Source organism: Grus americana, chromosome 2 (assembly GCF_028858705.1).
Source record: "Grus americana isolate bGruAme1 chromosome 2, bGruAme1.mat, whole genome shotgun sequence".
NCBI lineage: Eukaryota > Metazoa > Chordata > Aves > Gruiformes > Gruidae > Grus > Grus americana.
The window spans coordinates 126,568,985-126,583,760 of NC_072853.1; the positions used below are offsets into that span (position 1 = coordinate 126,568,985).

The 14,776-nt window shown below is 40.2% G+C and overlaps 1 protein-coding gene across 2 annotated transcripts in view; it reads left to right on the top strand.

Annotated features, from left to right (window-relative positions):
* Positions 1-1,131: 1,131 nt before the first annotated feature.
* The window catches only part of TOP2B (DNA topoisomerase II beta), a 65,136-nt gene continuing 51,491 nt past the window's right edge, over positions 1,132-14,776 (top strand). For both annotated transcript variants that reach the window (XM_054815858.1, XM_054815859.1), the window contains exon 1: positions 1,132-1,914. In XM_054815858.1, the coding sequence (XP_054671833.1) occupies positions 1,849-1,914 (66 nt within the window). In that variant the 5' untranslated portion in view covers positions 1,132-1,848. The remainder of the gene's footprint in view (positions 1,915-14,776) is intronic.

Genomic DNA, 14,776 nt, shown 5'->3' on the forward strand with positions numbered 1-14,776 from the left:
AAATAACACGAATCTTAGGCTTCATACACGCACCATTTAGGCCTAGGAAGTAGGTGCTAAGTTACACCACAGGAATTTTTTTTCAAAAGAGCAAGTATTTTAGAACAGGGTTGTGTACTGTGTACAGAACAGGGTGCTTTACTATGTGACTCTATAATAAGGCAACATATCATTGACCAAAAGAAGACTTAACACAGTGATGGTCAAAAGCATTCATAATAGTAGCAGAATAAAGTCAGGTGAGAGGAGGAACCCCTCAGGCTGATTACCACGCTCCAGAAGAGGGCAGTGGTTTATAAACACTCTCCTGCCTGGAGCACCGGGATTTAATCCTGCTCAAGCTGCTGCGGGGTGCAGTGGTAGCAGTGGCTGCGAGGATCGGTTACGGCGCTGGTGGAAGGGGCGTAGCTGACCACCGTACCCCCAAACGCTGTCCTACCTACCGCCTCACCTCTTCTCCACCCGCGTAGCGTACCATCCACCTTACAGACCAGGAGAAGGGGAGAGCCATGCCCTGCCAACCGTCAGCGCTCCCCTGAGGGAGCTCCCCAAAGCCTTTCCCTGTGGGGGGCGCGTTCCTCGCAGGACGGCGAGGCCTCTCCTGTCCCGCGGAGGCGGAGCGGAAGGTCGGTTATTGCTCCCACCGCCCTGCTCCAACCGTTACGCCTTCCCTCGCACCGCCCCTCGCGCGCGGCAGCGCCCCCGCGCGGAGACACGGCTCCTTCCCTGTTGCCACCCGCAGTGACGTCTCACGCGCCCGCAGCCTCCCCTTTCGCTTCTCCGATTGGCCAGCGCCACTCGCAGCCTGCCCGCCTCCGGCGCGTGATTGGCGGGTCGGCTCGGGGACGGGACGCGGGGGGAGGGGAGGGCAGCGCGGGCCGGCTGCGTTCGGAGGCGGCCGCGACGCGGATGCCGGACGGGGGCAGCGCACTTATTGTCTGAGCGCGGGGTCCCGGCGATAGCGGTTCAGGGGGTGGGGAGGAGGCGGGGGAGCCGCACCGGGTACCGGGCCGGGGCGGAAAGAGGAGGGGAGGAAGGCAGGGCCAGCTCCGGGTGTCGGCGGGCGGCGTGTGCGTGCGTGTGTGAGGGGAGCGGGAGGGGGGGGCGGGGGCTGCGCGGGCACTCGCGTGCGGGTGCGCGCGCGCGGGGAGGGAGGGAAGGAAGGCGCGGGCGGGGGAGGGGACGAGGGGGAGATTTTATTATTAATCTATTTTCCGGGCCTTTGTGGCTCCGGGGGGGCAGGGCCCGGGGGCGACGAGGAGAAGAAGAAGAGGAGGAGGGAGGTAGCGCTACGGCGGCGGTAGCGGCGGCTGTTGTTGTCGCCGCTGCTGCTGACGCTGCGAGGTAAAGGGACCGGCAGTCCCTTTAAACTAGCGAGAGCCGCAGGCCCGGCTGGGCCCGCCCGCTCGCTGCCTCCCGGCCTCGAGTTTGAGCGCGGGCGGCGGAAAGGCGCTTTTGTGCGGGCGGCGCGGCCCCTTGGCCGCCCTTCCTTCCTCGGCCCTTCTTCGTCGGGCGCTTTCCTTCCCTCGCGGGGCTGCGGGCGGCCACGGGAGCCGTTGCCTCCCCTCGCTCACCCCGGTGGGTTATTTTCTTTCGCCTCAGCTGCGCTCCCCAGCATGAACTAGAAGCCGGGCCGAAGGGGGTGGGGAACTCTCGGTGTCGGGGTGCCTGTGTGTGTGAGGGCGGGCGAGGGGCTGAGGGGGCTCCCGGGCCCGCGCGGCGACTGAGGGGCCGGGGCGAAGCGCGAAGGGCGGGCGCGCCGCGCCGTGCTGTGCTGCGAGCCTCGGTGTCGGCCCTCTCGGTTGCCTCCTTGCGCCTTCGCTTCGGCTGAGGAGAAACGGGCAGAAAATGGCAAAGTCTGGAGGAGGAGGTGGCGGCGGTGGTGGCGGCGGCAGCGGGGGACTGACTTGGGTGGTAAGTTGTGGGGTTTTGTTTTGTTGTTTGTGGGTTTTTTTTGGGGGGTTGGTTGTTTCGTTTTGGTTTTTTTTCTTTATAATTTCTTTTTGCGTCCCTTGTGCGTGTGGAAAGAGCGCGGGTTGGCTTTTAAACGAGGAAGAAAGTGACGGCTGGCGTGAAAGGGGAAGCGCTGTAGAGCCTCTCGGTGTAGGGGTCCGAGGCGCGGGGAGGGGGAGAAGACAGCCTGGGCTTGGGATGGGCGTTAGCAGGAGGGGAGCTTGCAGCCGTGGGGCGCTCGTCAGGGTGCTCGGGACTGTAGGGAAAAGGGTAGTCTGTCAGTAAGCAGGTAGGAAGGAGCCTCCTGCCTTGGGGGGAGTGGGTGGGTCAGTGAGGCTGTGTTGAAGTCACTGTCCTCCAAGGTGACATGTGGGCTGTCTGTCGTCCCGTGGAAGTAGCAGTTACTGCCTCTTGATGCTAGAGCAAAGCCTTTGCGGACTACCAAAGGGGCTATGTGCTGATCCCAGCTTCTTTCCCAACTGTCTGAAAAGACAGTTCTTGAAGTTCTTAAGTTTCAGAGATGGGTAAGGAGGAGGCTGTCAGAAGCATTCAGGGGTCTGGAGCTATGTGCTTGCTATTGCATCTTGGAACAAAACTTCATTATCTTCCAAAAGTTGTAACTCCGTAACAGGGCCAAGAAGGTTTGGGGTTTTTTACTGCTTTTCATGGATTGGTCAGAAGTAATAAGATTTGAGAGGGTGCAGGTGATAACTGACTCTAGAACTGGTGAATCATTTTGAGCCTTTTTAAAGTCCTTTGAGAGTATTAGTCCAGACTCACAGTGCAGAGGGGATGTTCTCCTTGTCTGTAGTAATAGTAGATGCTCTCTGGTTTTGGTAATACCTGAGGAAGGAGGAGCAAAGATGACCTGAAGGGGTCTGGTTCAGCCAATCAATAACTCCCCTGCATTTCTTGCTCAGTGTAGTGTTCAAAGGAGGGTGACTTATTTAATATTTAAGCAGCAGACAGCATATCTTGATAGATTGAGGGTGAGGCAGCTGCATCTTTAATCAGATGCATATGCTTTACAGAGTTAGGAACTTTTAAGAAGTCTTGTTAAAGGGAATTATAGCAAACTTGTTCTGTTGTCTCTACATCTTTGAGCTGTTGGAAAAGAATGTGAATAGCATTATTGGGATGAACAAATCCTGTGTATTCTAATGATGGACTATTTCTATGGCTCTAATTACTGCACTTTATGTTGGTAATTCTCTTTTTCATTTTAAGAGGCTGGCAGCATGGGAAGGTATATAAAAAATGAGCAAGTTTCTGGGTGTGCCACTTGAAATTAGACAGCTTAGATATAGGATCAGCCGAAGTATAGAAACTAAAATTATTCTCCTTTCCTACCTGCAACACTATGTGATCTTTATCAACTGTGGTCTTTGGATAGCTCTTCACAATTAAGGTTTTTACAGGCTAGGTTGGACCAAGTAATTGAAAGTTTTACAGCTCATATAGAAAACTGCAGAATGAAGTGTGAAAATCACTGAGTAGGCATTTTTAATGTAACATGTTCTTAAATGTAATGGGGATGAAAGTATGGTGAGTCAACAGTTTCCTACGACTGGAAGTAATCAAACTTTTCCTTCTCTAAAAGCACTAAAAATTTAAGTGTTTTTATCATCTCAGAATAGTTGCAGGGAAATAATTAGATTTTAGTTAAAAATGTGTTCACTTTTTTCAGAAAACAGTAGGATGTTGTTTTGTTCTCTCATGTGCATTTGAAATGCTGAAGATAGGACTTCTGAGCCAGTTTCTAAAGCCAAACCTGTTCGATGTCAGCTATAGAACACTGGCATACAAAAGAGCAATATTGTCATGGCACCAAAGTGGATGGGACAGTGGCTAGCAATTGGTTTAGTGTGCCAAGCAAAAAAAAAAAAAAAAAAAAAAAAAGTGATTCAGGCGATGGTTCATGAGTAGATATCATATGCTGGCTTTGAGGATGAGAAGTACAGGGCTAGGGACAGTGATTGTTTCAGCCGTCTGGTTTTAAACTGCTTGCTGTGTATCTGCTGGATGTGCAACTATTGGCTATTTAGCTATAAGTTGTTTTGAAACTACTTTGATTTTTTTAAAGATTTTTTTTAATTAGTATACTAAAACCACTAGGATGCTTACTTTCTGAGTAATGTAGTTTGTATTGTTAGTGGTTAGTTAAACAATTGAAGGGTAACAGAAGTCAGTCAATTTCTAAAGATGAGGAAACATTTAAAACTTAGTGGGATGTTAATTTATGTTTCAAACTAGCAAATCCTATATACATAACCTGGTGCTCACATTTTAGTAGAGAGTTGTGTGTGTAACTCACTTTGGTTGTGATGTAAACAGCACGCTTGTACATCTGTTCAACTAACTAGGAAAGAATTATGTGCAGTTATGAAAAAGGAACGGTACATCATGCAGTAGAGAACTTACTGAATTTCATAATGAAATGTTACACAAGCATCATGTGATTCTTTTACTTTTAAAAGCAAGATGAATTAAATGTTCATGGGAACAAACAGCAAGTCATCTGTGTTATCATCTATGTGTAACAACTTAAAGAAATGTAACTAGCAATGGTAAGCTGGTAAGTAGACTCAATTAACAGTGATGGGGACACATGGGAGTATATCAATGGAAAATGTTTATTGGGAAAATAATTTAGCATTATATAACTGAAAATAAACCAAGATAAACCTCTGATATATCAAATATACCACTTGTTTTTGAGGATCACTTTTCTTGTTTGGTTGCTGATTTTTTTTTTTTTTGAATCAACTTGCAGCTCCCCCCTGTAATAGTTGGTAGAAGGTGAAATTTTGACCAAAAAATTGATATTAATTACCTTCAGTGGATGATTTCAAAGGGTCACCCACAAAAGTATTAAGTTGTATTAAAAGTTAGATACAAAAGCATGAATTTGTGTCTAGAATTTTCATTGGTGAAACATAATGGCATTTTCTAATGCTAGAAAAACTTACTTTGAACAAAAGAAGTAATTCTTATCTTCAGCCTTTCTGTGTGTTTAGAGACTACAGAAAATGAACTGTCACGATAGTACAGTAATAGTATTTTTTTAATAAATATGCCTTTATAGTGAAAGTGAAGTCATTACAAGTAACACTGTGAAGTGTGTTGGTTCTGATACAAAGGTAATGACCATAAAGTTATTGAAGAGTGTTTCAAACAAGCAATACTTCATCAGTTACTTCTGTCAATGTTTTGAAGGCTTTCTCTTCGACCCTAAGAGCTACGCAAGCCTGATAAATGAAAGCTGAGACTGTTGATAAAAATTTAAGACTTTGAACACCATTTGCATTTTCCCGCCCTTCGTGAAAGGGATAGGTTTCAGTTCTAGGAACTGCTAGCTTAAAGTGAATATATGATGAGTGTTGATATGAGTTTTCTTTAAAAAAATATAATTAATATCAATTTGTGTGCTCCTTGAATGGAGCAGAATGGAAATAATGTATATATTTGGGTTTGGATAAATACTGTCACAGTATATTGGTAAATGAAAAGGTAGCAACCTCTCAGATAATCTAAATTCAGCTATTAGCACTTCTCAGCAGTTTTAAAGTTTACCTTGAAAATTTAACTTAATGTCTTTTTTCTTTAAACAAAAAGAATATGTATGTAATAGAAGATGAGACAGTAGCCTCTAAAAAACCCAAAATTAAACAAAAAAACCCCAACAAATAAAGCCCTTACCAACCCTTCTGTTAAAGGGACCTTGTCTTTTATCGTTTCATTGGAAAACAAATAGTCTTATCTGTAATAAAGGGATAGCTTTCAGTTTGACTTGGCTTTTAATAATTTGTTTCAAGAGGATTAAAACAAATCTTTCTTTTGAATAATGTCTGATAGTTTCCAGTGATATGCCATAATGCACTTGTTATGGATTCTGCACTAGGTGGTTTTGAACTTCATGGGTAAGGTTTTTTGCATCTGAAGTCTGTACAGGGTCTCTCCTACACCAAGAGTCTGCCCACTGTTGCTACATACTCAGCTTCATCCATTACTCTAATATTGGAGCAGGGGCTTTCGGGCAGAAGCAAGACAGGAGTTCTCTCCTGTCAGTATAGTGCTTGGAGGAAGAGTGTTGGGATATGATAGGGTGCTCAAGAACTGTGGCATGTTACTGTCTATCATAAGTCTGTTCCTGTAAGCTGGCAGGATTTTGCCTGCCTGAAGTACAAACAGTTAAGCAAATATGACTAGTAATATGACCAAATCTTCACTTTTTAAAAATAAGCATACTTTCCTAGAGGTGAACCAAGTGTAAATAGTTCTTCTTTATTCTTTTTATTACCACTTTATTAGCTTCAAAAGCAGGAGTATGTGGTTGAAGCTCCAACCTTTGAATCCTCTAGACCTCTTTAGTTGCCTTTCTAGATCTGGGTTAAAGCTTAGAATTAGCTTTCTGTTCTTTCCATTTCTTTGTCTGGATCAGGCCTTCTATTTCTTTGCTGGGTGAAGCTCCTCCTAGAACACAGTTGTCATATATGTAACAACTGTTACATGTACTATTAGTTACTGTCTTATCTTTCCTCTGCTATATTGTGTCTGGGTGGGGGGAGGAGGGGAAGTCATCTTACATTGTTGCCAAATCTTGTTTTAGTGCTTCCCTCTGTCTTTTTTAGCTTTTTATAAGCATCTATCTTTTCTTTTGCTGTTATGTTGATCATGGCGTGTGCCCCATGTGCTGTCCTCTCCCCTTTTTTTTTTTTTAACTGTTATAAAATGGAAGGTAGTTCAGACCTGAAATAGGTGCCCCAGTATGCTACTATTTACTTTTATTAAACATAATGCATTTCGTAGGCTTTGGAGCTATGTAGTACATCAACAGTCGAGGGGACACAGCATTCCCTCTTGGTCTTGTGGAATTTCTGATTCTGGTGCCCTTAAGGAAGCAGTGTTGCAAAGAGATGTGATGACTCTCCTAAATATTCTAGCACTAGAGAATGTTTGTGGCTCAATTTGACGAGTCAGATACAATAGTTTTGAAGAGGAATTCATTAGATGTTACAGTTTTCCTGCCAAAAGAAAGTTGTTACCTCTTATCCTCCATCCTACCATCCAGTGGAAATACTTTTGTCATCTTCTTACTGGTCCAATCTTCTTGTTAGAGAGCTGGATAATGCAAGGTCAAAGAAGTTATAGAAATGATATCATGTAGGGGCTGGGTGATGGAACAAGATCAAGGCTACCTCTTTGACTGTAACTGAGACAGTCTTGCTGCTTAATAACATGCATCTTCACCCTGTGTGTTCTTAGCTGTGAGGAAGACTTGTTCCAGTGTAGGTGAAAGAATGCTGCATGCCTAGAAGTGGGAACTAAATTATAATGAACTCTAGGAATGAATGTATATCTTGGGGGGAGGGGAGGACTGATTTAAAAAAAAAAAAAGGTATTAATTTAGGTGGGGAAGGTGTACATTCAAGCAGGTGTCCTCTGTTAATGTTTTATCTGTCTAGGTTTGTGTGTGTGTACGTTTAATTTCAAAGATACCCATGCTGTATTAAAGGTTAAATAAGGAATTACTTTATTTGGACAGATAAAGTAAGTAGTAGTCTAAGGTAGGCAGTAAGTAGTCTAAGGTAGGCAGTTTAGGTTTAAAAAAAATTATGGTTTAAATCTGGTATTTCATTTTCATAGACTTTATTTTCCAGAACTAGAATTTTACCTTGCATGTAAACTGTCTTGCTTGTCTACATGCAAAAGTGATCTTCCAATGCATGGTTATAGTTCAATTAATTAAAAACAGCACATGTGATTCATAGCTAATGGATACGAGTGATTCCACCCCTTGGACTTGGTTTTATATATATTACAGTCATACAGAGAGAACCTGGAAATGAAAACTGGTACAGAAAACTTAATTTTCCTCAGTTAAAATAGTAAATTTATTGCAAGTCACCCACAAAACCCCCCATTATTCTGCACTGTATAGGTGGTTTGAAAGTTTTCAAAAGCAGATTGAGCAAATACGTGTAGCTCTAAATGTGGATAACTGCCTGATGAAACCTGTTTCAAAAATTGTATGCTTGGATAACTAGTGGTGTCCTCTCAAGTACATGTAGTGAAACCCAGATATTTTGGAAGACTGTGTTTTAAAGCTAATATCCAAAATTAAAAGTGAATATTAAGTCAAGCATGTAAAATGTTTTTACAGAACTTTGAAAAAAAAAATACTAGAATTTAAAATATAATTTAAGTTCTAGCAACCAACCACGGTGTCAACATTATAAACATACCAAGTGTTTGGGATTTTTTATAAACATAGGAGAAAAGTGTTCCTCAGAAGCAAAGTGATAGACCAGCTCTTAGTAATAGTAGTTTTTGTTCAAAAAATCTTTCCTTGTCATTTTCTTCAGATAGTGCAGTAATGAGTACTCAAAAGTTGATGTGAAAAGCAGGGAAAGCCTTTCCCCCCCCAGTAAGTGAGGATCAGATCTGTTAGTTTTTTTAAAAATGCAGTGTGACTGCAAATGCTTTTACTCTTATGAACTGAGTCCTTTTAAGTTATGTTTTGAATTGTGTGTTGTTAAACTTTTTCTATTATATCAACTCATCTAGTTTCATTTAATAAATCATTAAATAAAGCTATTTTAAAATGCTGTCTGCATCTTAATGCAATTCCAATTTACATATAAATGTAGTTTGCCACTGAAAGTAAAGTACTACTTTTGATTTTTTTTGTTAAAATGATAAATCTATGTATTTGTTACACTACACACATCTAAGCAATTCTATGGGTTTTTTTTTTTTTCAGTAAGTAAGAAAAAAGGCATTAGCAAAGTTAGCGTAAAGACTGCTTGAGTTAGGACATATTTGAAAGGTTCAGATTTGTATTTTCCTTCAAACATAATTAAAACGCTACCTTAAAGGGAAAAAAAAAAGATGTAAAAGAGGATTAAGTTGCTTAATCTACTATGTGTGGTTTTCCTGATTTGTGAGGTAGAATTGCAATTGAGGTATTAAGCTGTCCTCCTTTCATGGAAGCTGTGTGTCTTGAAGAGGTACTGATTTCTTTTACTCTTTTTTTAGTGAATGTGTGGGCCTGGTTAGACTGAGGCTTCCTGTTCTTTAAGACATTGAGCAGTTGTGAGAAGAACAGGTGTATGAAAAACAAGACAAATGTCTGCCTTAGTGAGGTGCCAAAACCCCAAACACCAGCTTTCTCAATCTGGGAAGGAGAGAGCAAGGAACAATATTTTCTTGTCATGACTAAATCACACAAACTGTAAGTTAACATTGAAAAGTTATTATTTTTTTTTTTATACATCAAAAGAAGCTGAGATAAAGTAGGGAAGAGGAAAAAAAAAAACGCTCTTGCAACCAGATAACTTGATATGTAATGTTTCTATAAGAGCAGTTAGAAATCTGGGGTCATCCCCTAAGCAGAACATCTTTACTTATGAGAAATTGGTAGTGTGAGCTTCACTGGAGATATTGGAAAGCAGCTGTCCAATCTTGTAGCTCGGGGGTATTTTGACTTTTCAGAGAAGGTAGTGTATGAACATCTCAGTATTCTGTTTATTCCCTTGGTAGTTGGGTACCATGATATAAAGATACAAGAATGGCAACGTGTCTGGTGAAAAATAACATCATCTTAGACCACCTGGTATAGGGGGAGTTCTAGTGCATGCAGTCATTTTGGCTATTGCGTTGATGCGTCAACACAGAGCTCTCTGTTGGCTGAGGTAGTGTTTTTCATTATACAGTATGTGGTGATACTAACTTCAAGTCTTTTCTGTCACTATTGTATTACAGTATTGTCATGAAAACTTTGAAGTATTATGTCACAATCTTGGAGTAAAATTGAGGCAAGTTGCTTGGAGGAGAGCAGTGGCAACAAGTGAGGCAGTTATTCTATTTTGTTATTAAGCAGACTTGGGAGAGGATTTTTCTGAAACTTAAAAATAAGACATTGTATAAGCAGGAGTCAGCTGGGGAGAAAAAGTTCCTTACCTGGGTTTGCTGGTGGAGAGGGAGGTGGTCTAGATACTTGAGAGAAAGCAAACCTGAAGTTGTATCATGTTAACCTAACCTTCCTGATACTAGTTAAATCATTCAGAAAATGCCATGTAGAATTTCTCCTTTGCCAGTTGAGTCATAAACATACATGTCAGGTAACAGAAAGATGATGAAAATGCTGAGTGATTTAAAAATTAATTTCAAAATATGTTTGAAATTATTTTATGAGTCTCTTATGTGGTACCTTTTATGGAGGGGGGAATTCTTCTGTCTACCAAGATGCAGTTCTTAAATTTCAAATTAAAGGGTAGAGTTTTGATGATCTTCAAGATTGTCAGCATTTTTAATGAGCAATTCTGAAAGGCTTTTCTTAGTAATTTCTGTAGGAATGTTATGGGCGAATGAGTGGCTGAGGAAGAGGGAGTTTTGGAACGGTGCTCAGGCTTTTTTGACTTGTCGCTGCCTCTGTTTTCCTCCTCCTGAATTCTTCTAAATGTCTGGAACTCCAAACCTGTGTTCCTTTCTTGTGGAGTTTACTACAGGATTGAGACTAGAATATGTAGTAATTTGAGACTTGTAAAACAGTTCAAGATTTGTAGAATCTCCAGAGGACCAGAAGATGTTGCGTAGTAGGAGTTGAGCAATTAAACTCAAGCTTTAAAGAACACTGGATTCATATTTACTTTAACATGACAGGAAATAATAGATTTTGAAAATATAGAATACCAGAAAATGTGGCTTTGCTAGCACAGGCACTTCTGACAATAAAAAACAGATGCACGTGTTATTGTGGAGCAAACCGTGGTATTTAAGAGGAAGCAATATGATCATTATTTGTAAACTTTTAGAATTTGTTCAATGTTTGGGACAGTTTTTAAAAACAAAAAACCTCATTAATTTCCATTTACATGGTACCTTGTGTTAAGTAAATATATTGCTATAGCTTTTCTGTTGAAGATTCTAGGGAGCAGACTTTTAATGGTTAGTACTAATCATACTGTGTTCCTTTTTAAGGCAATGTATATGTTAGAAATACAAAAACCTCAAGGATCACAGTCAAGGTGTTTTAATATTTCAATGCAAGGTAGACATGCAAATAACATAAAGGTATACCAATCCTAATATACTGATAGCTTTTACATTCATGAGAGTACAAAAATTTGATTCTGTTGTACAGTGCAGAATTGCTTCCTGTTGAAGAATGCAGCTGCATAAGTAACCTCTAAGTGATGTTTGAAATCTCCTCTATTACTAATGTAACATGGCTAGTAATCCTGAAGCTGACTAGTAAAGACTCAGCTTTGAGTGTTGTGTAGAATAAAATCTTCATGTGTGGGTTTGGTCACTTCTTCCAGTGTATTGCATCTTCACTTCTATCTGTGTTACTGTGCTGGTTAACATGAGCTGAAAAACTAGCCTGTTTGATTTGCTCTCTCTGTGTTTTCTCTTGCAGCATGAATGTCTTGAATGTTGTCTTACTCGTGCCTGAAGCTTTTTCTACAGTTGTTTTCTACAGTTAATTTATTAATATGAAGATAATTCAGCAGAGTAAAAATACCTTGTGGTACAACATGGGTTCAGCTGGCTGCAGAACCCGTAGTATCTGAAAGGAAAGATCACAGTGCTGTTCTAGGAATGTGATATTTGACATACAGCCTGAATGGGTTTCAAAGACTTTGTTCATCAGAAGGATCTATCAGGTTGTGTTGTTCCATTTCAAAGTAATCTTTGCAATTTAGAAATGTGAATAAGCTGAGATTCTAGAATACTTTCACAGCACTTAAACTCTGAGGCAGTAAAGCATTAAAAAGGGCAAGGATATGAGAAACACTGAGTTATAAAGAGGTGCTGCTGGATGCTGGTAACTTAAAGTTCTGATATTGGTACCTCTAACTTTTTGATTTCTTGGCTAGTGGAAGGCTTGTTCATGAGTTGGCTGATAAAACAGTGGACCAAGCAGATTTGATCATTCAGTGACCAAACCACTTCATTCTGTGGTTCCAAGGATCACTGTTTTAAGAATCTGTAGGAAAACTGTCTTAAATTGTCTTAAAATTTAACATGAATAAATTCCTTTTCCATGAGAGTAAATTTTTTTTCCTCCTTCTTGTCTCTGAATTTTAGCTGGAAAAAAAGACTCTCAAAAGATTAATTTGTTACCAAAGTATCCATAGATGTACTTTTTGATACTGGGTAAACAGTATCAAAATTGAGTATTGGAATAAAACTTCATAGACAACTAAAAAATTTCAGACCCTTAAAACATTTAACAGTAAAATTTGATTAAATTGTCATCATGCATGGGCAGATGTTAAGACACTTGCTTTTAAAGTAAATAGTAAAGATCAGGATCTGAATGTACTGCTGATTGTATCCAAACCTGTGCCAAATAAAGCAGAACTGTTGCTGTAGTAACTTAAGTGTAAGTGAATTCACATTTAAAACAATATACACAATTTTCTGGTCATAAGTAATTATAGTCAGAATACATATTTGCACAAAAGTGGCATTCTTCACTTTTTTGAAAAGTGTTGTGGAGAAAGCAATTTTCATTTGAATCCAGTGTGCTACTATACTGTGCATTAATAATTCTAAAATAAGAATGATGATGCTTTTATTTTGTTTAGCTATTTAATAGGAAGATGAAGCTATGTAATTCTAAGAATGTCATTCCATGGTGCAACTAAGCAATCTAATGATATCTGCTGAAAAGCACGTACTTTTTAACCTTATCCTCCTAGATGTATGTTTCTGCTCTTGTTGCACCAGTACTTGTCTGATTTTCTAGCAAGCTTGTTCAGGAAAATGAGCCAGTAGACAACTGATTGCTTCTAGTTGATGAAAAATAGGAGAAAAGCTCCATTTGCTTCTTGAACTGGCTTATCGTGAGGTTGGTTTGATTCCGCTATATGGAGCGGAGAAGCAGGGGAGGAGAGAAGAAAGAACGAATTTTGCCCTTTTGGCAGCAATTAACTGTTGTGGGTTTTTTCTGTAACGGGGAAATCTGACCATCCTCAAGCTATTCTGTAATTGAATCATTGTAACAAAACTCTATGTAATGTGATGCTTTCAGAGTCCAGAGCAAACTGTCCAAAACCAGGAGATAAAAAATTTAAGAATTTAAAATAAAGACATTAGTCTCACTGGAGTGAGACTAGTTCTGGGTGAGTTTACTGGGAACTCCTTCCTATCATCAACTTTGGGGAGAATGCGATAGAGAGATTTTTAGTTCATGCTACTAAGGATGTGCAATGGTCTATGGAAATTTGCTGTGGTAACAGGGAACTTACTTTTGTGTGTTTTCATTTTGGCAGGAGAGCCAAACCATTTGTTAAACACAGCAGGAGAGTGATTTATTTTGAAACTCCCTCCAGTTTTGTTTTCATGGTGGGAGGTATTCTCAGTCAGAGTTTTCTTTGGGGAAAATTGCAAAATGTTTAGGTAACAATGTATTCATTGTCTGTTTTTCTAAGGCAAGAAGAGGCCTTTATGATCCAGTATATAACACTACAATACAGACAAGTGCACGCTATCCATACAACTACCTAGTAATTACTGTATTGCACATATAAATTTTTTTGAGGTATAGCATATCTTCCTCAGAAGAGGCAGTTTTGTTTTGAACTGTAAGTGGTAGAAAATCTACCACATCCCTGAATTTCATTACTTAATTAACCTCCCTAGGTTTTACAGCTTAATTACACTCAAAATTTACTGTCTTGTCCCATTGAATGTGCTTATCCTACACTTTATTTAAGGGAATGTAGGACACATGGCATGTGCTTTTCTAAATTCTTATGTCCCAGGGCTGCATTTGCCTTTCAGGAGAACAATTGTTGGACGTAGTAGTTTTAGGAGGTTAAGGCAGAAAAGACAAAGCTAAAGTGAAGGTAACTTCTTGTTACTACTAATGTCTCTTCTCTGGCAGACAAGCATAAAGGAACAATCTAGAAAATGAGCCCTTTTTTGCCACCTAATATGAGGAAGAAAGAATATGAGGACTAAAGAAGATTTTTTTTTTCTTGTTTTGTTTTTTTGTTGTTTGGAGATAGTTTACAGTGTGGAGGAGATGATGATGGTGGCAAATACAGGATTAAGTCTGTGTAAGTGGGGAGAGACATTAACATTTTTCAGGATTTTCAACTTCGTGCGACAGTGTGAAATTCAGCTACTTAAATAAAACTAAAGCTTCCACTTGAAGTAAGGAGTCAAACTAAAGATGTATATTCCAGTTATGGCAATATTGAAACTGATGATGAAACCTATGTTCTTCTGTGTAGCTTTACATTTTGTTGTCTATTTAGATAGGAATAGCTTTTCTCTGGGGCTGCCAAACTGTCCAGATCAAATGTGTATTAAGATTTAGCATGTTGAAGTACAGCTGTTTGCAGCATAAGTAACCAAACTCAGCATGGTGACTCAACATGATTTTGAAACACAAAGGAAGATGACATAACCCAGTTTTCATCAAAAAAAGGCAATAAAAATCTCTGACATAACATGGATGTCAAGAATGCTTTGTTATATGCAGAAATTTCAACGAACAAGACTGTAAGAAGAAAAATAAAATGCAAAATGTGAAGAAAGAAGATGCCAAAACCAAATATGTGAGTTCTTAGGTTGAAGGTAGGCGGTAAAAGTCTTGCTGCTGGACTGCTGTCTATTAATTACTTGGGTTCTGACTCCTCTGAGTTCACGAAATGGAAGAATGACTATAGTTTTCACACAGTGCTAGATAAATTTATAGCAAAAACAACTCCCAAAGAGAAACTCTGCAATCATTGCAATCATCTTGGAGAAAGCAGTTACTGTAATAAAGCATGCACAATAGTCTTGAAGTAGTAAACTGAGCAGC